This window comes from Trichoderma harzianum (genome assembly GCF_003025095.1).
Source record: "Trichoderma harzianum CBS 226.95 unplaced genomic scaffold M431scaffold_7, whole genome shotgun sequence".
In the NCBI taxonomy this organism is placed as follows: domain Eukaryota; kingdom Fungi; phylum Ascomycota; class Sordariomycetes; order Hypocreales; family Hypocreaceae; genus Trichoderma; species Trichoderma harzianum.
The window spans coordinates 2,269,764-2,292,265 of NW_020209255.1; the positions used below are offsets into that span (position 1 = coordinate 2,269,764).

The 22,502-nt window shown below is 48.5% G+C and overlaps 9 protein-coding genes across 9 annotated transcripts; 4 read left to right on the forward strand and 5 right to left on the reverse strand.

Moving 5' to 3' along the window:
• Positions 1-370: 370 nt before the first annotated feature.
• On the reverse strand, positions 371-3,091 carry M431DRAFT_483135 (hypothetical protein; the record flags this gene model as incomplete). Its single annotated transcript, XM_024916097.1, has 3 exons — positions 371-1,633; positions 1,689-2,668; positions 2,728-3,091. 3 exons carry the CDS (start codon positions 3,089-3,091, stop codon positions 371-373), a joined length of 2,607 nt encoding a protein of 868 aa, XP_024774022.1.
• A 405-nt stretch (positions 3,092-3,496) lies between these two features.
• Positions 3,497-4,298, forward strand: M431DRAFT_87317 (hypothetical protein; the record flags this gene model as incomplete). The annotated part of the gene is made up of 2 exons (XM_024923788.1): positions 3,497-3,853; positions 3,927-4,298. The coding sequence occupies 2 exons, from the start codon at positions 3,497-3,499 to the stop codon at positions 4,296-4,298; spliced, it is 729 nt and encodes a 242-aa protein (XP_024774023.1).
• A 324-nt stretch (positions 4,299-4,622) lies between these two features.
• On the reverse strand, positions 4,623-5,743 carry M431DRAFT_6556 (hypothetical protein; the record flags this gene model as incomplete). The annotated part of the gene is made up of 4 exons (XM_024921687.1): positions 4,623-5,082; positions 5,138-5,304; positions 5,485-5,593; positions 5,700-5,743. The coding sequence occupies 4 exons, from the start codon at positions 5,741-5,743 to the stop codon at positions 4,623-4,625; spliced, it is 780 nt and encodes a 259-aa protein (XP_024774024.1).
• A 586-nt stretch (positions 5,744-6,329) lies between these two features.
• Positions 6,330-7,491, forward strand: M431DRAFT_145656 (hypothetical protein). The gene is made up of 3 exons (XM_024912703.1): positions 6,330-6,597; positions 6,751-6,984; positions 7,066-7,491. The coding sequence occupies exons 1-3, from the start codon at positions 6,534-6,536 to the stop codon at positions 7,215-7,217; spliced, it is 450 nt and encodes a 149-aa protein (XP_024774025.1). The 5' UTR covers positions 6,330-6,533; the 3' UTR covers positions 7,218-7,491.
• Positions 7,492-7,540: 49 nt separating this feature from the next.
• Positions 7,541-11,565, reverse strand: M431DRAFT_509347 (hypothetical protein). The gene has a single exon (XM_024919272.1). It carries the CDS (start codon positions 11,195-11,197, stop codon positions 7,727-7,729), a length of 3,471 nt encoding a protein of 1,156 aa, XP_024774026.1. The 5' UTR covers positions 11,198-11,565; the 3' UTR covers positions 7,541-7,726.
• Positions 11,566-12,055: 490 nt separating this feature from the next.
• M431DRAFT_509348 (hypothetical protein) lies at positions 12,056-13,807 on the forward strand. The gene has a single exon (XM_024919273.1). It carries the CDS (start codon positions 12,278-12,280, stop codon positions 13,685-13,687), a length of 1,410 nt encoding a protein of 469 aa, XP_024774027.1. The 5' UTR covers positions 12,056-12,277; the 3' UTR covers positions 13,688-13,807.
• Positions 13,808-13,849: 42 nt separating this feature from the next.
• On the reverse strand, positions 13,850-14,513 carry M431DRAFT_88189 (hypothetical protein; the record flags this gene model as incomplete). Its single annotated transcript, XM_024923881.1, has 2 exons — positions 13,850-14,020; positions 14,097-14,513. 2 exons carry the CDS (start codon positions 14,511-14,513, stop codon positions 13,850-13,852), a joined length of 588 nt encoding a protein of 195 aa, XP_024774028.1.
• A 1,961-nt stretch (positions 14,514-16,474) lies between these two features.
• On the forward strand, positions 16,475-20,952 carry M431DRAFT_145668 (hypothetical protein). Its single transcript, XM_024912704.1, has 2 exons — positions 16,475-16,600; positions 16,666-20,952. Exons 1-2 carry the CDS (start codon positions 16,516-16,518, stop codon positions 20,553-20,555), a joined length of 3,975 nt encoding a protein of 1,324 aa, XP_024774029.1. The 5' UTR covers positions 16,475-16,515; the 3' UTR covers positions 20,556-20,952.
• A 501-nt stretch (positions 20,953-21,453) lies between these two features.
• Positions 21,454-22,159, reverse strand: M431DRAFT_531874 (hypothetical protein; the record flags this gene model as incomplete). The annotated part of the gene is made up of 2 exons (XM_024920840.1): positions 21,454-21,636; positions 21,698-22,159. The coding sequence occupies 2 exons, from the start codon at positions 22,157-22,159 to the stop codon at positions 21,454-21,456; spliced, it is 645 nt and encodes a 214-aa protein (XP_024774030.1).
• Between the last annotated feature and the right edge of the window lie 343 nt (positions 22,160-22,502).

A 22,502-nucleotide genomic window follows, 5' to 3' on the forward strand; every position in this document is an offset into this window, starting at 1 on the left:
TCAAGATCCAGTTAGATGATATTCGACTAGATAGGTTCACTTTGGGATTCACAGCTGCGCGCACAACGGCCAGACACGCATTTTGAGAGAAATACAAGGCAGACATTCATTCTATGTTTTATGCATTCCCTTTTTAAAATTTCCAGTTCAACCTATCAAACAAGTGTAGCGAGTTCCCTCCGTTTCCTCGCTCGATCGCCCGGGACTTTTTCTTCCATTACAAGAGAAACCCCCTCCTTTGATCCCATGCAAGCAACACAAGGAGAAAAATAAAAGGGATTTGAAAACACAACAAGTAAAAGTGTTCAAGAGATCAAATTCGGACGCCCTACCAGCCACCACCCCCTTCTCGTAATCATATGCTTCCACCCTAACCACGGACAGCAGCTCCCAGAGCTCCGCCCGTGAACTGCGTGCCACCAGCCTGTCGCTGGGGGTTGCCGCCGCCGCGAGGACCTCCTCTGCCACCGCGGGCACCTCCCCTGTGGCCGCCTCGGCCTCTGCCGCCTTGTCTCTCAAAGGCACTTGATGTGCCCTGTGTGCGCTGCTCCAATGTCCGCTCGTTGGTCTCGATGAGCGCGCTGGCCTTGTCTGATAGAGCGAGGGCCAGGGACTGGAGTCTGCTGAGCTCGACTCCCTTGCGGAAGATGACGTTGTTGGTGACCTGGTCGAGGGAGGCAGCGAGCTCCTCGTGGCTGATCATCTTGCTGATGACGGCAGCCACCTTGGTGGAGTCGAGCTCGAACATGCTGCTGAGGGTGTCGATGGCGAGGGTGTCGTAGAAGGGGGCGTAGGTGAAGAGGTATGTTCGGAGACCCTCCTCCTGGATCTGCTTGGACAGCATCTCCTTGATATCATCGGTGTTGGGCATCAGGTCCCAGATCTTGATGCTGTGGATGTAGGTAATGGACTTCTTCCACTCTCCAGCAGCCAGAGCCTTGGAAGCCTGCATCACGTGGTCACGAGTGTTCTCGGGAGGTCCAGTGAAGATCTGTCTCTCGTGGTACTCGAGCATACGGCGGTAAGTCTTGCTGATGACGCGCTTCTTGACGTCGGGGGAAGAGCCAGTCTGGGCGAGGAGGGGAATCTCCAGAAGCATGCTGCAAGTGAGGTATACGCACTCGAGCAGCTCCAAGTTGATGTGCATGTGGAAGGGCAGCTGTCGCTGCTTCTCAAGGCGCTCCTGCTCGGGAGAGACCTGGCTGTATCGCTGCATCATGACACCCTGGGCGAGCAGCTCCTTTTGACGGCCACTACCGCAAATCTCCTGCAGGGTGTTCTGAGCGTCATAGATAAGACCCTTTCGGAAAGCGCAGAGACCGACTTGAACAAGAGTTCGGTTGTACAGGATCTGGCTCTGGATGTCGAAGCCGGTAACAGTCTCCTGCAAGTGTGACATGAGCATCATGTCGCGAGCCTTGTAGTACTCGTCGTGGAGAGCAAGGAAGTAGACTTGAGAGAGCAGAGCTCTGGCACGAAGGATACCCTCGCTGTGGGCGTAGAGGTAGCCGCAGAGGACGTTGACCAGGGTGGCGGGGTCCTGGGCTTGAGCACGAGGAGTGGTAGTAGAGTCGACGTTCTCGCCGACGGCCTTCCAGGAGTTCTCCTCGAAAGTCTTGACAACTTGGGCGGGCTATATATCACGTTAGCAACGCATGTTTAAACAAGGAAGATAAAGGATTCCTTACCTTGAAGTAGACGTGCTCTAGTCGTCGCATGACAATACGGTTAACACTGTCCTGAGGGACCTCAATGGTCTCGTCCTTCTTCAAGGTCTCGTAGTACAGAAGACCACGGAAGATGACGTTGTACAGAGCACCCTCATCCTGAAGACGCTCAATGTACTCTGAGGTGTGGGGGTCAATGCTCTGCAGAGATCGGTGCAGCTCGTCGTCGAGTCTCTCGACATAGGAGACGATGCTGCCGGCGACCTTGATGTACTTCTCACCGGGCTGCAGAGTAGGGGGCTTCTCGTCATCATCCCACTCCTCGACATTCTCGAGAACGACATACTCAGAGGTCTCTGAGAGGAGAGTCAGGAGCTGAGACAGTTCCTTCTCAGCGGCCTTCCAGTGCTCCAGGGGCATAACGTTAGTAGTTCCAGAGCCAAGGTCGAATCGAGCAGAGACCAGGGTCAGAAGAACGCGAATCTTCTGGTAGGGGGTGTTGGCGATCTCGCCGAGTCTCTCCATAACCTTGATCTGCTCAAGTCTGTCGGTGTTCTTCTTTCCACGAGTCTCCATAATGCCTCGCAGGTGCTTGAAGATGCTCTCGGGGGTGTACTGCAGGGTACGGCCACCCTTTCCAACGGGGGTGAATCCCTCATCAGCGTCCTCCTCAGCGCCGGCAGTCTCGTCGAACTTGACGGCCTTGGGGGCCTTGGGCTGGGGAATCTCCTCCTCCTCATCTGAAGACCACAGGTAAGTGTCCTTGTCCTCTCGGTAGACGGCAATCTGGTCTTGGTAGTCCTTGTTGGTCTTCTTGACCTTTTGCTTGACGGCGTTGAGAGCACGAGCCTGGGTGGCGTTCATCTTCTTGGGGGTAACCTTTGCCTTTGCAAGAGCCTCATTGACGGATTCCTCGATCTCAGCAATGACCTTGATGTAAGGCTTGGGTATTCTGCTGCCGGCAGGAAGCTTGGTGACTTGTCGGTTAAGCTTGTCGAATTCTGTTTGGAAATAATATTAGCGTTGTTGTTCGGTCATCGCGTCATGATTGTTTCCATACCGGTAGAGATGAGAGTCCAGTCGCCATTCTTCTGACCGTTCTCAATCTGCTTAATCGACGTTTCGAGCTCGTCCAGTCGCTTGACCTGTGCGCTCTTGACCTTGTCTCGGACTTCATCGTCGCTACCTTCGCTGTCGGACGCAACGTTGTCTCTCAAGAATCGGAAAGCTCCCTGCTTCTGGTCGCCGCCGGCATCCTTGTCGTCATCTTCACTTTCCTCGTCGGAGTGGTCGAACTCGTCGGATTCTTCTTCGGACTTTTCCTGGTCGAGTTCCTGATCCTCCTCTCCGGAGTAGAGTTCTTCCTCGTCGCTGGAGCTCTCGCTGGAGCTGTCGTCACCGCCGCTGCGGAAAAAGCGAGACATGTTGGCGGATCGTATTCCTTGTCTTCAGTTGATGAAATATCCCGGTCGACACTATCGCAGAATTCGGGAGCCAGGCCAAGGGCAAAGACTCTCCTTCGAGGTGCGCGGGGTTGGTTCAAAAGTCGAGGGTCAAAAATTCACTGATTTTTGGTGGGAGGTGGGGCGGCATCTTGGGGCTTAGCGAGTGCACTTTGCACTTTGCTGCTGACTAAGGCCATCTGACCACTAGCATGTAATCGATGAGAATGGCCGGGCATTTGCCGCCGCTGCCTCTGTGCCTGAGATGGCTGACATCAGCAGCGGAAATAGACGGCTGGATAATGTTTCTCGATGTCCTCGGCAGAACTCAGTCTCGAACTCTGCCGTTTCCACAACAGATATAGAGTTATCTGATTGACGCCCACGATGATATCACTACGCTGTACGGAGAGCGCCTCTGCCGCGCGGTCCTTTGTCCAGCTTGCCAGACGACGGTATTCAGTGGCTACCGCACATGTACAACAAACGCCTCTAGAGTTTCTCATACCGCGCGGAGCCTCTCACTCTTCACGACTACGGACGATCAGGATATCTCCTCAATTTGGAAATGGCATATCGATCTCTCCAGTTACCAGAACATCCGTTCTTTCAATAAGTCGACAGCCCACCAGCCGGTCATTCACAGCATCCGCCAGCCGACTGGCCACAATATGCGTACAAAATCCCGTAAAGGGCGAAGATGGCAATGAGATGAAGTTGGAAATCACTTCAAGAGCAGCTCAGGTATGATTTACGCCTCAAAACTTGCATTCATTCTTTATACTGTTTCGACCTCATTGCTTACAAATTCATACAGCGACTCTCTGAGATCATGGCCAAGGACAAGAACCCGAACCTAGCCCTGCGCATTCGAGTTGAGAGCGGAGGTTGCCACGGCTTTCAGTACCTCATGAGCCTCATTACGATGCCCACAGGAGAAGCGCGCGAAGCTTCTACGATTATCTCCGAGGAGGACAGCATCTTCCAATACGTTCCGGACGAAGCCAACTCTGCTACTCCGCCCGCCGATAGCCCGAAAATCGTACTAGACGAGCCTTCCCTGGAGCTTCTGACGGGCAGCAAGGTGGACTTTACACAAGAGTTGATTGGATCGCAGTTCAAGATTGTTGACAACCCATATGCAACAAGCAGCTGTGGGTGTGGGACAAGCTTTGATATCAAGGCGTAGAGCATAATAATTACCATGTACAATTACCCATTTGCGCAGGAGTGGAGAGCCTGACTAATAATCGCCACTCAATGGTTCACTGAACGATTTAATGGGCTGGGATATCCTGCAAGAGCAGATAATGAGACACGAAGATACAAAGCAATCACGGGTAGACAGTTTTAGAAGCAATTTGAGCATCACACGGCATGGAAACTCGAGTGTCATTCATCGAAGAGTCAATTTATCAAAAGCCAAGTCGCGATACCAACGCCGAGCAACCATGCATGATATTTCCTTAACCCCACTCCCAAAATCCGTAAACCCATTTTTGTTTTAATTGACTTAGTTCATCTGGCGGATGAGACCGTTGATGGCCTCCTCACGGTTGCCAAGGTCACCACCCTCGATGAAGTGCTTGAACTTGCGGGGACGGAAGCCACCGTTGGGGTTGCTGAGCTTGAAGGGCCACAGGAAGTTGGCGGCCTGCTTGAAGTTGGGGCCAACGGTGAAGATCTCGTGGACGAGATCCTCAACGCAGATGATGCCGTACTTGCCGAGGTTCTCCTCAACGATGGAGTTGTCGGTCAGAGCAACGCGCTGCTTGTCGACCTTTCCGTATCCACGCTTGTAGATCAGCTCCTTGACGGACTTCAGGTTAGGGTAACCGTAGGCGATCCAGGGCTCAACAATCTTGAGCATCTCAGTGATGGCCTTGGTGACCTTCAGGAAGACACCGTTGTTGATCTGGAGAAGACGGAGCAGCTGGAGGACCTTGCGGGGCTTAGGGGGCATCTTGTTGATACTGGAGACCTGTTAGTTTTCAATGCTTGCCAAAAAGATGTCGAGTTCACACATACCCCTTGATACGGACGACGAAGATCAGCTTGGCCTCAGCGGGGATGTAGGCAGAGTCGTCGGCCTTGGCGGCGCGGCGAAGGCGGACCTTCTCACGCTCAGCGCTGCGGTACTCCTGAACGTACTTCTCAGCACGCTTGAAGATGACACCACGCTTCTCCTTGTTGGCCTATTGGAAGTCATGTTAGCAATGTGCTTTACACAGAAAACTGTAACATAGCCAAGAGTATTCCAAAACAAGTATCAGACCCGAAAGAAGGTTAACGATCAACGACATCGACACGCTGTGTCTAGTTGACGGTATGTTGTGCATCATGAAGATATTGGAAGGAAGAGAGATTATACATACAGCCTTGCGCTTCTCAACAACGGCAGCACGCTCAGCGCGAGCCTTCTCCTGGCTCTTGCGCTTCTTGAGCAGGGTCTCAGGGACCAGGACGTGGTCGTTGGTAGGGACGCTGTATTCAAAATTCAGATTAGTACGTAGTCCGCCATACAATTGTATGGAACAGAGCGCCGATGCAAGAACTGTAGCTGAAATGCGACATTCTCAACAAGGCTGACTCGAGCTGAATTTGATCGGTGAGATAGGCGACAATGGCACGCATGTTCCAGCAGTGCTCAATTGAAGTCTGTATTCCACTCATCCGACAACACCCCAGACAAGAAAAACTTGTCCAAGAAAGAAAAAGTCGTAGGCAATAAGCAACAAGGCCTATTTCAGACCAAGGCCAATTGCCTTTATACGACAATGAATTTAAGAGAGAAGACGCATTTAGAGCGATTCTTCATCTCCAACACCCCATGGCGCCGTCTCTCAGCTCGCAAAATCTGATTGACCAAGATCTTGAATAACTGAGGGAGGCGCCTCGGGAGGGATCGAGCTGGCAGGCCGATCTTTTCACGAAGAAAAGCTTTTCATCGGCTGCCTAGCGAGAGGACCACGACAATCTGCAAACATATCGAGACCGGGCATCTGCCCCGTATCGCAAAGCGTTCAGGGAGGAGGCACATACGTAGACATTTTGGCGGCGGCTGATGGCGATGTCTGATTGTATCGTCGAAGCTGTGCTTGAAGGGAAAAGAAAAAAAGACCGGAGGAGGGAAGTGAAAAAAAAAAAGAGGGAACAGTACCTCGTTGGTGGAACTTGCAACGGGTCCCACTCTCGAAAATTTTGGTGTAGGGCAGGGCTTGTACTCGTAGGAGCTCATCGCCCAATTCTTTTCGCTGTGAATTTTTTTGTGTGGGAAATAATTCTGCCGCGCCCCACCGCCCCTCTAACCGCCCTCGCTCGCTGCAACCACCACTCCAGCGCATCACGGCTTCTTTTTTCTTAGTGACTCGCCAGTTCTCAACAGCCCCGTGACGAATAACCAGACGTCGACAAATTCCTCAAAATGCCTCCCAAGAAGGTCGCCGCTCCCAAGGAGAACATCTCCCTGGGCCCCTCTGCCCGCGATGGTACGTTTTGAACCATCCCCCGACGAAATAATTGTTTTGGTGAATTTTGTTGGTTTTGCGCAAACAACCTCGAAATTCCCATATCAAAAATTGAGGCGGGGTGAAGAAGATGGCAAAATTGGCGCTGAATTTACTGACAATGGCATTCAACAGGCGAGCTCGTCTTTGGCGTTGCTCGTATCTTCGCCTCCTTCAACGACACCTTCGTCCACGTCACCGATCTGTCCGGCCGTGAAACCATCACCCGTGTCACCGGTGGAATGAAGGTCAAGGCTGACCGTGACGAGTCCTCCCCCTACGCTGCCATGTTGGCTGCCCAGGACGTCGCCGCCCGCTGCAAGGAGCTCGGCATCAACGCTCTGCACATCAAGATTCGTGCCACCGGTGGTATGTTGCGCACCCCCCATCGCAAAATCTCGACTTGGGGAATATATAAAGTATAGAAGCTAACGAGGTCGACTTTTACAGGTAACGGCACCAAGACTCCTGGCCCCGGTGCCCAGTCTGCTCTCCGTGCCCTGGCCCGTGCTGGCATGAAGATTGGCCGCATTGAGGACGTTACTCCTACCCCCTCCGACTCTACCCGCAGAAAGGGTGGTCGCCGTGGTCGTCGTCTGTAATTGCTGTATTTTTTTTACAAACAGAAAAAAAATACGGTATTTGCATGCTTGGCGAACCTTTGGTTTGGGATCAAGGCAGGAGTTTCGCTATCTGGTTCTTTTATGTGGCGTTGAGAAAAAACGAGGAGAACGGCCCTTAAAGCCTGGTCTCCAATTCTACCACGCTCTGCTCAGGTTCCTTTGTCCTTTTTACTAGAAAGAAGGATATATGGCTTGATGTTGATGCAGTAGACAGTTACAATTTCGCCCGAAGAAGGCTATGAAAAGTTATCTTCCTGTCAGAGTAACACTCTTCTGTGAGATGTGCCACATGTGATTCTTCAACTTGAATGAGCAATGATGACTGTATGAAGCAAATGTGTTATGATTAAGTCTACTGGATATGTGTTTCTAACATTCCCATATTATCCCCGTCTCTGTTTCTTGAGTTCCAAACGCCTTGCTAATCATTATAAAAAGAGATGTAACTTGTTGGAGCATATCAAATGCTTCCAGATTAAAATCGAAGCTTACTTGAATTGTGGTTTCAATGACCACATGCCTCTCCCAGTACTGCTGGGCCGGTTCAATACCGCAATCATTTCCAGCGCAGACTTGAATTCGTCGCTCTGTTTCTTCCCTGGGCAGTAAGAATTAAAATGGTCCACCAGCATCTTACTGGGGACCTTTCCTCCGTGACGGTTGATGAATGTTTTGATCATGGGAATGAAATCCTTCGCCTTCAAGTTCTTCTCGCTTCCAGGTGTTCCGGATCGTGAGCTGCTGCCACTGTCTAAGCCCTGGCGATCCGCAAGGTTGCTCATGATACCCGCTGAACTTGGTCCTCCACGACGACGGTTACCACCAGGACGACCTGCGGTACCAACTTCGCCAGTCCAAGTAACCGTACCAATCGGTACTCGTCGAGCTTCCTCTCCCGAATGTCGAAGATGAGCCGCAGCCTGACGAGCTACCATATTCGCCTCTTGGCGCAGGACAGACATATCAGCCTGCACCTTCTGTGGACCATTGACAATCTGTTCGTGGTCATAAGCGCTGTTGACTGATCGCGCAAAGATGCCTTCAAGCATTCGCCTCTCTTCATGGGCAGATGGATCTTCCTTGATTTCCTCCGTTGCAGCGACGAGATCCAAGCTCTTCAATTCACCCTCTTGTTTTCCTTGGCCTACGTTTTTAATGGGCATCAGAGATTTTGCGTCGGTGTTGTCTATGTTTTTGTTCAAGTTTACTTCCGCACCCCTGAATACTTCGCTTCTTGAAGCGGCGGGATCTGTGTTCTTCTCAAAAGTGAATAGGTCATACAAATCGGAGAGATCGTAAGAGCTTCGCTGCTTTGGATCTTTGAGAACCTTGTTTGTCATAAACTGCTTGAAGATTTGACGATGATATATCTTCTCTTCAATTGTACCCTCAGTCATCAGTCGGTAAATCTTGACAGGCTTGTTCTGGCCCAGTCTCCATGCTCGCTCTCGTGCTTGCAGATCAGTGGATGGATTCCAGTCTGGATCAAATATGATGATTCGATCTGCGCCAGTAAGGTTTGTGCCCAATCCACCAGTTCTGGTAGTCATAAGAAAGACGTGGATATCAGGATCGGAGTTGAACTTGTCAATCATCGGCTGCCGCTGATCAATTGGAGTCTCGCCATCCATTCGCAGATAGGTAATGTTACAGTTCCTGATGCACTTCTCAATAATGTTCAACATCTGCTTGCCCTGTGAAAACAATAGTGTCTTGTGTCCATTCGGAATCATGACTTTTTGCAAGAGGTCTTTGGTTAGCTGAAGCTTTGCTGACATTTTCGGGTTGCCAACTTCATAACCCGGCTTATTTGCAAGAGATTTGTCAAGTAGATCAGGGTGATTGCAAATCTTGCGCAGGATGTCGATTCCATAGAGAGATTGGCGTGTCCTATTCAAAATGGCAGAGACTTCGTCGGAGCGGAGAAATGTTTCGTATGCTTTGCGCTGGCCTTCTGTCAATTTGCAGAACAAGACCTGCTCTGTCTTTTCCGGAAGGTCGGCAGCCACGTCGACTTTCAATCGCTGGAGTAAATATTCGCTGATGGTCTCCTTCAGAGCTTCGGCGCATTTTTCGGCAGTCATGACTTGAAGGTTAGACGCGTTTGCATAGCCACCTTGTCGAATGGGAATCTCAAACTGCTGCTTAAAGTTGACAAGAGTACCCAAGCGCATTGGGTAGATGAAGTCAAAGAGCGACCAAAGTTCCGTGAGGTTGTTCTGAATTGGTGTTCCAGACAAAATGAGACGATTTGGTGTATTGAGCTCTTTGCAGGTAACAGTGATTTCAGCATTTGGATTTCGGATTTTGTGGCCTTCGTCAAGCACCGCATAATCCCATTCAACGCCCAACAGCAGATCGGCATACGTCTGAAGACCAGTGTACGTGGTAACCAGAACATGGCCTTTCTGGACAGCTCCTCGAATAATTCTCCTCGCGGCTTTTTCAGATTTAGTAGCCATTGGACTAAAGTGTTCCACATCGTAGTCATCTTCAGCCGTGGGGTTGAGCATTCCGCTGCCTGAAGAATGCAGGATCGACACTCGCAAAGGTGGCCACCAGCGATGGAATTCGCTTACCCACTGCCGGAGGAGCGTGGCTGGAGCGACTACAATGACTGGTTTCTTGAGCTTTTTGCTGTAGTGCAGAGCAGCAATAAATGCAATAAGCTGGACAGTTTTACCAAGACCCATTTCGTCTCCGATGATGCCTCCCACATTCTGCTTGTAGAGCTCGGCTAGCCACTGAACGCCAGTCTTCTGGTATCCAAAAAGGGATGGGTACACATCGCCTGGCAGTTTAAGGTCATCGGTAAAATAATGATCTGGTACACCTGGTGCCGGTTTAAACCATTCATCTTCCTCCTCGTCACTCTCCTCGGGGTGTGTAGCAGAGTCGTTTTGCCGTTTAGCTCGCCTTGCTCGACTTCTTCGATCAACCCAATCCTTCAATCGCTTCTTGTAGTGGGCCTCATTGCCATCATCGACTTTGCTAAGATCGATAGCTTCTTGCTCAGCAGCCGATGCCTTGGCTTTAGCTTTACGACGTTGTTGACGAACAATGTCATCTTCTGTTGTTTGTCGCCATACTGTAGAATCAACAGATTCGGAGCCAGATTGGCCTTCTGGTTCAAAATCAGCAGAGGGCTCACGCTCTGTCTGTCTCTGAACCTTTCTCTTCTTCCGCGGGCGAAGTGAAAATTCAGCCTCGGCTGCAGTCCCTTCACTAGCGGATGGTTCTGTCACTTCTTCAGCAAAGCCTGGCCGTCGAAGTAGTTGATGTGACAGAGGCCCTTCGCTGGTCTCATTGTTCAGTTGCTCCGCGGTGGCTTCCTCCTCAGCATCCAAAATGGTGTCGGCAAGTTGGCCCTCAATGCCAGCAGGCCGTGCGCCTCCTAATTTTGAAAATGGGGTGATCTTGCCAGTCCGGATGAGATAGTCGCGATTGCTTTCTCCAGGAAGCCTCTTCGATTTGGTCTGGTTCAAGCCGTGCAGCGGATCTTCTTGGTGTCTCTTCTGAATACGTGACTCGAAATCGGTAATGTCTAGAGTGGCTTGCTTAATTTCCTGTTCGAATTTGGCAATCTCGTTTTGAATGGTTCGAGACTGGGTCGGGTTGCCGGCAGCCTTTTCCAGCCTCTTTTTCTCCTTGTCCAGCAAAGACTTGTATCTCTCGCGGGTCAGTTCCAATTTGACGATTCGGTTACGGTCCTTTTTGTCTTCAGCCTCCATCAGCGCCGCGTTGGCCTGCATGGTGATGTCTCGCTCCAGATCATCCTGGTCTCGGACAGTTCCAGAGAGGTTCTTCAGCGCATCATCTTCACTGATTCCAATAGCTGGTGGCGAATCAGGGTTGGCATCGGGTGTTGAGCTTTGTTGAGCTACTGCCACCATTTCGCCGAGCAAGGCACTGCGGCTTTCACCGACATCCTTCTCCTTTGTCTCGCTTTCAGAGTCCATGATGTCAGTTGGACCGTTCAAGTTCTTCACACTGGTTGTAGCTGAGTATCGTTGAAAGATTGGATATTTGAGCCTTGTAGATTCTGAGGAAAATCCACTATAAATGAAAGGAATTTGGAAGGGTTAGATGTGACATGTTCTGTGTTCTCTGGTAGTTGCGCACGATGCCTGTGACGTCCACGAGTGGCTATTCACGGCGGGGATCAGTGCAAATTAGAGACCAGCAGGGATTGCACTGCTTGATCTTGTCGAGCGCATTTATTATGTCGTTAGAAAAGCATGACCTTTAGCCGAGAACCCCGTAGCGAAAGATGGCTCATGAAGAGACGCTGAAGTCAAGAAAATGTGAAAAAACAAATGACGAGCAAGTTGAATCTGTGCTTGTAAACAGTGGCTGAGATGAAGATTCAATGGCTCCTCGACATGTGAGTGGCAAAGCAGCAAGGCGCTGATTGGTCAGCATCAAAGGGAGCCACTGCATAAGCTCTAGGCGAATCCGTGAGATTGTGCATTTCTGTATCACGTGACTGTGCAATGACTGGGCTTTGGGGAAAATTTAAAAGCAACTCCAAGCTTTAGGGTAGGAGAAGGTTAATAAACAAACAGCCGACTGACTGTAGACCATTATAGGACAGAGCAGAGAGAAATTATATAGCATTTAATTCGTCAATTGACCTGTAGAATCAATCATTATTACCAGTGTCATTTCCAAGTATATTATTGGATGCCTCGTGTGAAAATCTTCAACTGTGCTGAGTCATTGCCTTGCTGTATTACTTTGTATGTTGTCACCCAGAACAAAAACATATTTAAATGAGCCCTCTTCGATCTCCAAAATGCAACAAAATAATCCCCACCTCCATTACATCTTTCTTTACTCTGCGCGCCCTTGAATTTACAACGTTGACATACTTCATAACTTACCACTCTATCAACACGGGTTTCTACCCCAATTAACCAACTTTAATGTACCTGTGTAACCTTTCACTTTGAAACTGCCCCTCACCCAACTTTGCCATATAATGAGTCAAGTCTTCCACCACCAAGACAATTTCTTCCCTCGCCACTAAGCCCTTCAACATGACAATCTGGACAAGAGTAGTCTGTCGCCCTCAGAATTCATTTCTCCACCTTAGTCCACAGAAAGTCTTCCGTGCCGCTAAACCAATGGCGGCCTATTCCACACATCCATCTCACCAGCCTGCATGGCTCAAGACCCTCTTAGACAACAAGAGCCCAGCTCCCAAACTATACGCCTGGAGCCCAGAGAATGTAGACAGCAGTATCAGCAACAATGGCGATTCAGCTCAATATAATCCGGACGACTTGGATCGCCGAATATTCATCCTCGGTGTCGGCAATCTAGGTCGTCTCTACGCCAGCTGTCTGTCCATGCAATCTCCTCGGCCTCCCATTACTCTGGTCGTCCACAGAAAAGAGCTTTTATCCCAATGGATTCAAAGCCCCGGCCTTGAAATTACCCGATTGGGAAAGTTGTACAGCGGCAAGGATGAGTTCCAGATTGAGTGGTGGACCGATGAAGCACCTACCCTTGGCCCTGTTAGGGAAGTCGCTCAGGCGAGCAAAATTCGCAACCTCCTGGTCGCAACCAAAGCTGCTGCAGCCATTCCAGAAGCCGACAAGCTGCGAAGATATCTTGACAGTGGCAGTAGCGTGGCTTTCCTCCAAAACGGCATGTCGAAGCTGTGGCCGCCCCATGGACAAGAATACATATCGAGGAGGTATCCCGATAACGACGGGCCTAACATTTTGGCCTGTGTCACGAACCACGGCGTCTTATCAGAGGGACCATTCAAGAGCCTTCATGCCTCACCAGCAGACACCGCTATTGGACCCGTTTTACTGAATAATAACACTCAGCCTCTCGCAGCGAGTGTAGCATATCTAACAGAGGCCATCGCTACCGCTCCCGCCCTCAACGCAAGATCCATAACAAGAGCCGAACTCTGGGTATCACAGCTCCAAAAACTCGTCGTGAACTCTTCCATAAATCCCCTTACCGCCGTTCTCCGCTGTAAAAATGGCGTCCTATTTGAGGATCCGAATGGCGTTATAGCCAAAGTTCTCGGCCGTCTCCTCGCTGAGTCTAGTGCCGTCCTTCAAACCCTCATCAATCACCCCAGCACCACCGAAATTCTGGCTGATTCCACTGGGACAAGTGCTAAATCTCTAGATACCCTGAGAGAGGAGCTTACTTTGCGCTTTTCGCACGACCAGCTTCGGACAATGCTCTACAAGATTGGTCACATTGTCAGGGACAACACCAGTTCCATGCTTCAAGATGCTCGTGCAGGAAAACCTACGGAAATTCGGGATTTTAATGGATGGCTGGTCGAGACGGCAGGTTTTCTCGGTACAAATAGCAGTGGTCAGCAGCTAGGCGTCTCTTGCCATCGGGCTTTGATCGCATTGGTTGAGTCAGGCGCTGTTTTGGATGAGGCGGAGTTCGGAAAACAGTTGCTTTCGTGAACCTCTTTTTGCTATTACCTTTTCTTAAGCTTAACTCACGTGTCACAAAACATTATAGATGTTCAACTCAATGTGTCATTTATTTTGCATGTTATAGATACAGGTACAAGTACATATGCCGTCATCACCATAATTTCGTCGCACGTCAGCATTCACAATCCTTCAACCGTCATTTGGGAATGGAAACTGGGGAGAATCGTCAATGTCATCATTAAACAGCTCCCACACACGATTGCAGCACCCCATTGGCGTTACTCCACCGCCGACTCGCTGTGCAACGATGCGCCACTTTTCATCTTCATAGTTTTGTAAAGCGTCTAGCAATCTCTCGTCCTGATTTAGAGCCAGAGTCAGCAATCCTGTATAACGAGGTAATATTACTCCTAAGAAATGACAATGAGTAGCATACCATCTCCCTTGTCCATGGTGCAGAGTCAGTCTTTAGTCTTGTACAGTATCTCACTTGCAAGGTGCCTGGATTGCGGCCGGGGAAGAATTCGGCAATTTGCTTCCATGTGAGGTTCTTCTGCTCTTTGAGCTCAATCAGAAGTTCATCTTCTTCTTGAGTGAACTTAATCCTTGGCCGTTGGGGTCGCCGAGCAGGAGAAGGCATTCCTTCCCTTCCAACCAAGTTGTGTGCATCTTGGCTGCTCTCTCCATGCATCGATGAGCGACTCATGTCTGGTAGATGGTGGTGATGGTGAGATGGCCGAGACCATGGCTCGCTACCGTCCGGTCCTGAGAAGCCGTATATATTTGAGGCGGATCCTGGAGGGGTATCATAGCCAGGAGCTACCGATGAGCCAGGGTCATCTGCATACACCATGCCATGAGAGGAATAATAATGTCGATAAGACTGTGATGACATTGGGTTATAACCTCTTTCGTACGAATTGTGTCTTCCGTCGTGATCCATTGGTGATTGATGTTTTGTTGGTTACTATTCAATTATAGTGACACTAGGATATCCCTTGATGGGAGTTATTTTGCTATCATATATAATCTCGTCACTCAGACCAGAGGAAACATCTTCTCGTTTGTTGTCCTATCGCATCCCGCTTCCCCTCAGCCATAGCAGCGGCATTGAAGAAACAATTCGCCCCCGCACAAGCACATGCTGCGAAATCCAGGTTCATGCGCGGTGGTCAAAATGTATAAGTTTCCGTGATATTGGGAGGTGTGCTGGGTGTGGTGTTGAGCACGGCTAGCCTCAGTATAGACAGTCAACCGTACCGGGAAAAAGATCTGATGCCCACCACCGTCTGAAAAGGGTAATATAGACCAGCTAATTCATCCGATACTGCGAATTCCGTGACCGAATAAAGTATGTGGGGGAGGCTCTTGTTCGGTGCCGTCCCGCCTGTTGCATGCATCAGGTCAAAGCGCCCCTTTGCCAAGTAAATTTACCGATGAGGAGGATTTCGAGCTCGGACGCGGGCTGTGTATTTTTGACGCCGTGCATAAGCCTCGGTAGAGGTGTTGGGTTTATATCCGGACAACTTCTGCCCTTCAAATACGAGACTCAATGCGAGATACGGCACTCGTCAGGGGCGCTAATGCAGCTCATTGACCCTTGATCCGCTATCAAGACGCACCGTTACCGGGAAGACGGGCTGGAGGAGGTTGCCTTGAGGTGGCGATAAATTGAATGGGATCGACAGCCGCTATAAGCAAGGTTCAATGGAGATTGTCGATCGTGTAACGGCTCGGACGGTCAGACAGGGGATCGGATGGCTGTTCCCGAGGGGAATATATGACAATTTCGGGGAGGTAGCCGAAATGACAGTTTATGCAGAGCATTTAAGTCGCTACGATTCCGCATTTTGGACTGTCAACCGGCATCGCCGCCTTGGCTTACTCTGCGAATCTGAACTGAATTGCCTTGTTTGGCACGGAAACACTCGAATCGGGAAGCTGAGAGGATAAAGACACATACATCAAAACTTTGACGTAGCCAAGGTAACGAGCAGACAACATGCGATTTCTCACATGTGAGAGAGGCATTTGGCCGATTTATCAGATCAGCAACAATTATTCCGCGGCGAGAGCGCGGCGGAACTATTCAATCCCCCTTCAACCTAACAAGCGCGAGGTTACAATGAAGTTCATTCTCGTAATCGTATATCGCTACGATTGGGGCACATTCAACATGCAATTATCTTACCGTGCCAGCTATGATTAGATGCATTCTCATTACCACCGTATCTATGTTGCTACGATCGGAGCACGGCCAACATACAATCATCCTACCGTACCGCTACAGCGACTAATAGGCTTACGGTCACCGATCTGTCTAATGTATCTTGTGTCCAGCGTCTCAGAAATGTCGGGTCCAGAGTAGCATCGGGAACCCCAAGCTGGCTAGATACAAAGCTCAGACCTCCCTTATCCATGTAAATTCGCCGCCGCAATACATGATGTAGTCTCGGCGTACCCTATCGATGAGATGAAAGGCGTCGGTACATGTATCCAGGGCTCAGCCGCACTCGGGAAGACGAGAGCCGCATGCACAACGATGAATCGGGCTTCGCTTCAACCCAAGTCTGGCCTATCAAATCCTTGACGTAGATGTAGCTCCGTAGCCAATGGCAAGCCTCGTCCGAATTGCCAAGGAGAAGGCTACAGCGAAGCTTTTTGCCCAATGGTATGGTAAGAGCAGAAAACAGTGATTGTGGTTTCTACAGCTTTCATTGGATGCTCAGATTAGGTATCGAATTGTAGCCTGAAATGAGAATATGTCGGGTTGGGTCTCGATCTTCCCTTTTTATCTCTGTATTCCTAGGTAACCACGCATCGCCACGAGACTTTGATGTAAAATTTGGGACGAAATGGCCGACGTTCGAGAAATTTCAGAGAACACAATTGGGAACAATGTGACACTCGTTCAGGGAGACTTCAATACTATCAATACCGGTATGCTCTACCTAAGGTCCACGATATTGGGCATCCACGATTAGGCTAACTAATTCTGCCTACAGGTCCCTCAGATTCGAATGATTCTTTTCTCAATAAAATCAGCAAAACGGACCCATCTTACGACAAAAAGCGAATTCTAGAATTGAAGGGTCCCTTGTTACACGACTCATTTAAGTGGATTCTCGACCACGAAGGCTTTAAGAAATGGCGCCATACAGAAGAGAGCAGTGTACTTTGGATTAAAGGCGACCCTGGAAAAGGCAAGACAATGCTCCTCTGCGGCATTATCGAAGACTTGAAAAAGACTCCCGGCGAAAATATCAATCTTGGCTACTTTTTCTGTCAAGCCACGGACTCTAGGATCAATTCTGCTTCCTCGGTTGTAGCAGGCTTGATCTTCTCCCTCGTCAAGCAAAACCCGACAATTCTTTTGCCTATTTGCAAGCGACATGAAGATAAGCTAAGTCAACTTGATGGACCCAATGCGTGGGCTGTTTTAGGTGATATATTCGAAGCAGCTACCCAGGTTGGAGGCATACCAGCCCCTATCTGTGTTGTTGACGCTCTTGATGAGTGCGAGCACGACTGCAAGCTGCTCCTGAGTCTCATTCTCAAAACAAGCAATCACGTAAAGTGGCTGCTTTCAAGTCGAAATGTCAAAGATATCGAACGAGGACTACGGTTAATTGAACCCGCCCGGAGGCTCAGCTTGGAGCTTAAAGAGAACGCCGAAAACGTCTCCAAATCTGTTGACGTTTACATCAACAATTCCATTTCGGATATCGAAGCGCTAGAAGACGATGAGGGACTTCAAATCAAAACAATCACAACCCTTAAAGACAAAGCAAATGGCACATTTTTATGGGTAGCCCTTGTTATTGAACAATTGCGGGACACAGACCATCGAAACGTTGAAGAAGTATTGGAAGAAGTACCAGAAGGTCTAGAAAATCTCTATAATCTGATCTTACGGCGAGTCAACACAAAGCTAAGGCAAAAGGATCGAGAGGCCTGTCAAATCTTGCTCTCCATTGTTACCACCGCTGAGAGGCCCCTCCATCTTGAAGAACTCCAGACATTTATAAGTTCTCAGTGGGCACATTATAAATCGTCTTACAATATACTTGATATAAAGGACATTGTTAGAGATTGTGGATCTCTCTTAGCTATAAGGGACGACATTATATATTTCATCCACCAGTCCGTCAAAGATTACATGGTAGGGAATGCCTACAATAGCATTTTCCCTTCAGGAATCCAATATCAGCACCAAAAAATGTTTGAAACTTCGATGAGTGCGATGTATCGCATTCTTAAGTACGACATTTATGATCTTAAAGATCCTCAAAGGCGTATGAAGGATATCACTTCGCCGCATCCCGATCCCTTGGTACCCATAGCATACAGCTGCGTATTTTGGGTCGAGCATTTGATTCGTGGATACGATTATGGGGGATTTAAGACTGAGGATTGCTTTAAAGACGACGGACTGCTCCAAAAGTTTCTCAAAACCAAGTACCTATGCTGGTTAGAAGCCTTGGCTCTCTTGCGCAGTCTTACACCCGAAGGAGGATCTGCTCTGCAAAGACTTAATAAGCTAGCAGCGAGCTATTACAAAAGCAAAGCAATTAAACATCAAGTCACAAACTCACAAGAAGAAGAAGAGACGAACTACTTCATGAAGTTTATTAACGATGCTTATCGATTCTTTCATTATTGTCAAAGTTTTGTGAAGAAATGGCCGCTGCAGCTATACTATTCAGCCATTGTCTTCGAGGACAAGTACAGTGCAATCTACAAGACATATCGACAATCTATACAAACCCACTTTGGGGATTTTTTCACCTTCATAAAAAAGCCACAAAGACGGTATTCTCTACAACGTAACATCGATATAAGAGGTCCCGTTGCCAAGTTGCTTTATTCCCCGGACTCCTCCACGTTATGTGTGTTATTTAAGAACTTGGGTGGCATCTCGCTATACAGAATCGATAACGTGGGACATGCAATTGAATTGGGCGTGGATCGGAAACATCCTCATTATGTCTCCTTTCTGCCCAATTCTAGCTATTTGATCTCAGTCTCTTCCACTGGCATCGTGCAAACGTGGGCCATCGATAGCGGGACCCTAGTACAGCAGCTTTCTTTAAACCTTGATGTGAGCAGATCGCACGCTGACTATCCATCCGAGGTTTTCCGGGAGAAGGTGATTAGTCTATCACCGCATGGAGATTTGGCAGCATCGATCTTTTGTACATCACACCAATTCTCACCGCATGGAGATTGGGCAGCACACCGATTCTCAAGGAAATACTTGAGCTCGATGAAAATCTGGACGACAAAAACCGGTGCTTGCGCGGGTGAGATAGACCTGATGCATATACCCAGCTACAACTCGTTGTACGCTTTTGCATCCAATTCAGCGCTGATAGCTTTGACGCACAAGTCTGATGTTAGAATCTACTCTGTTCAGACAGGGGAAATGGTGAAACATATTCGCACTTACGGATCAATAGAGGACTCGAAATTTTCGCAAGACGCAGCACTGTTGGCTTCAGCACATGAGAATTCTGGGATTCGCCTCTGGTGTACTAAAAGGTGGACAATGATACGCGAGATTAAAATTTACGGTCTTATAAATCACTTCGACTTGTCCCTCGATGCGTCGATGTTTGTGGCAACCTCAGGGCGGATTTTGGCCTTGGGAAGCACCAGAACAGGAGAACAGCTACTCAAAACTGCCACCGGGGATAAGACAACAAATGTCTCTTTTTCTCCTGATTGGTCAACTTCCTCGCTTCTCGCATCTGCCAGTTCCAATGCAGTTCAAATATGGCGGGTTGATACCAGATATTCCTCTGCTGAAATGAGGAGTGCTGCCTACTCTGCAAAGTCTGTAGCTATATCGCCAGGATCAAAATATGTGGCAGCTCGAAGTTTCGAAGGGCACATCAACATATGGAGTGGAAAGAACGGCGAGTGTATCCAAGAGCTTAAAAAAAGTGATTCTCACTGGGGTCGCCCCGTTTTCTCGCCCAACTTGGAATTTGTTGCCTGTGCTGAAGGCGATCGGGCTGATGTCCAGATCTGGCACCTTACCACTGGGGAGCCTCTTCACCTGCTTGAAAGTCATAGTGGGCGTCGTGAGATGGATAAGATGCTCTTTTCAGACGATTCAAAATACCTGGTTACAGTTTATGACAATAATGAGACAAGGGTCTGGTGCGCGGAATCTGGCAGATGCTTGTTTAAAAGTGACAAAAACAACGATGACGGAAACTTCTGGATCACCGCGTTGGCAATTTCTCCCGAGTCAAAATATATTGCTAGAGCTTCTGTGCGTGACGGGATGAAGGCTTGGGAAGTGCGCATCTGGGATTGGCGAGGGTGCCACGACATTTCTAGCTTTGACCAAGTGGATCCCACGCCAATGAGGTATTTCCACATCGAGAGCCTTGGTTTTTCGTCTGATGCTACGATTTTGGCAGTTATTTGTCAAATAGGCGTGACGAAAGTCACCCGTAGGTACGAGGCCCAGATCTGGGAAGTCGCCACCGGTACTTGCCTAACGCGTGTTGCAGTTGGGGAGAGCTGCAGTGTGCCGTTGTTTGATCCAACAACGAACAAAATACTGACAGATCGTGCTGCTTTCTGTAAAAGATCCTCGTGGGAGCACTGGGAAGAATTCTCATGGCGGGCATACTCGTTATGCCAACGGTTTCCAGGGAAGGATTGCGGTTGGATTTGTTTTGGTGGAGAAATGATCTCCTTAATTCCAGCAGAATTTTCTCCAAAATCTTTTTCTAATGGGTATGCGGCAATGTCATCTTCCATATTGGCATATACGACTCCTGCGGATGAGATAATGATTATTCAACTTCCTATCCAGCATGAATTACAGAGACTGGGAATCATTGCATCGGATTCCGACAATATCGGTGATTCTAGCTAGCGGCGAACGCGCTGACAACTCGAACTCTGAAGTTGCTAGCTACCTGCCAATGGGTAAATCTGATTCAGACGAACCCAAAAATAAAAAACTAAAGTTGTCGTATATTTTGGAGTAACAAAGGCTTCTAGAACACAGTGGTGCCCAAATTCATATAGGTGCCCAGGTGCTTTTATTAAATGAGAGTTAGCATTCTCTGAACTATCGGCATCGACAGGTTAGTGCTGTAAATGTGAGATTGCTGTCATCTTGACAATGTTATGTCTCGATCTCTATTGGCTGTACTTCACTGTATGGGGGTTTCGATCACTAGTTCGTTGGTATAACTTGTATATGTCGATTGAATTGTTGAGATATATCGAGATCTTTATCAATTGGCTTATGATCTATTAAAATAAGCAAGCAGAATAAGAATTATCCTTTGCTACTACGGCACATGACTGCCGCGGTTCAATATGATACATTAAATGCGGCACATGAAGTCTGTTCATTATAACGTCATAAAAACAAATGTGACCTTTTTATTTATAAGAGAAAGGAAAAAAAGGAAAATTATGGCAAGTACCGATTTAATCTTTGTTCGTCCTTTACCTTTCCATTCTCCCAACCCGGCATCATTTTTTCCTGCAAGTTTTCTGCAGAATTGAGTTGCCTACATTGTAAACAAATCCTGACGAGGCTTGGTGGTTCCTAAGTGGCTGTGTGAAATGAAATGCTTCAAATAAGCAGCGGCAGAAGCTGCTGCATAGTTATGCCAAGCCGTCATTCTTGTGCGAATCTGCATAATCGCATATTCCCCGAATAACCAAGCAGCGTTTAGCCGTTATGACGCCAGTGGCCTCTATCTCAATGCATATCGCTTTCGTTTCAGTCCCAATTCTGTCTCGTAAACTCGCGTCCTTTACAACTTGACTTCCGCAGGCGATGATACCGTAATGAACGTGTGGCCTTGGCGTCCGAGATTCCCTGATGACTTCAGGCCCTCGGCAGCTTTGACATGTATTTTGTCCTTCTTCATGATGAAAACCGCCTTCAAATGATCTGTCTCGATCTTCTTGGGGTCTTTCGTATCCTGGCAGTAAGGCTAATATGTGTTAGATATGTGTTTCTAAGAAATCAGTGCTGCGATTGTGATGGGATTCAACTTTGCTGATTGCGGTTCTCAGCGATGTATTGGGTCGTTGCGTGAACCCTGTCCTTAGAAGTCTAGAATCTTTCTGCATTGCTTTACCTATGTCGTGCTGGATGATGCCTGTGCCGACTACTACATCGCTAAGTCGAATATTGTGCTCTTTAGAAGGAATCCCTCCTCCAATCCCTACTAGGAAAATACGCTCTAGTGTAGGGAAAGTTTTATCTATATCTGAAGCGACTTTAGCTGCTGTTTTAAAACCGCATTCTTTATATGGTAAACAGGTGGCAACCACGTTATGAGTTCCGATGCGATCAAGGCAGTAAGAATTAGTGTCTCTCTTGAGCGGTGGTAAACACTGATGGTGTTCATCAAATAAGGCTTTGACGGCTGCTAGCTCTTTAGGTAGAGCACCCGATTTTATAATCATCGTATGTGACAGAACTTTCTGTTCGCTCTGCAATTGTAGGTACATAGGAGCTCAATCCAACGCCACTTTCCGTCGAATCATCGTCATCTGTTTACCCACCGGATGATGGAGGTTCTCCATCTCCAGGATCTCCAATATCTCTCCATATTTTCTTATGCGAGAATGATGTCCAAATACAGCAGCTCATGCTGGTAATGACAGATTATCCGGACCTTTTTGCATCATTCGTAGCGACCAAACGGTCTAGGTAAGCTCACAACGGCGACCCATACGTTTTGCACACTCGCAACTTAGGCTTGCATCCCTTTTAAACGCAGCCCAAGCCTGAGACTTGGTCAACTGACGGGGATTCGCTCTTGAATTTAGTAGACGATCTATAGTTTTCTTT

Coding starts and splice junctions, on each gene's coding strand:
- M431DRAFT_509347 (XM_024919272.1), bottom strand. CDS start 11,197: ATGGACTCTGAAAGCGAGACAAAGGAGAAGGATGTCGGTGAAAGCCGC.
- M431DRAFT_509348 (XM_024919273.1), top strand. CDS start 12,278: ATGACAATCTGGACAAGAGTAGTCTGTCGCCCTCAGAATTCATTTCTC.
- M431DRAFT_145668 (XM_024912704.1), top strand. CDS start 16,516: ATGGCCGACGTTCGAGAAATTTCAGAGAACACAATTGGGAACAATGTG. Junction 16,601..16,665: donor CTTCAATACTATCAATACCG/GTATGCTCTACC, acceptor TTCTGCCTACAG/GTCCCTCAGATTCGAATGAT.
- M431DRAFT_145656 (XM_024912703.1), top strand. CDS start 6,534: ATGCCTCCCAAGAAGGTCGCCGCTCCCAAGGAGAACATCTCCCTGGGC. Junction 6,598..6,750: donor GGGCCCCTCTGCCCGCGATG/GTACGTTTTGAA, acceptor GGCATTCAACAG/GCGAGCTCGTCTTTGGCGTT. Junction 6,985..7,065: donor CAAGATTCGTGCCACCGGTG/GTATGTTGCGCA, acceptor CGACTTTTACAG/GTAACGGCACCAAGACTCCT.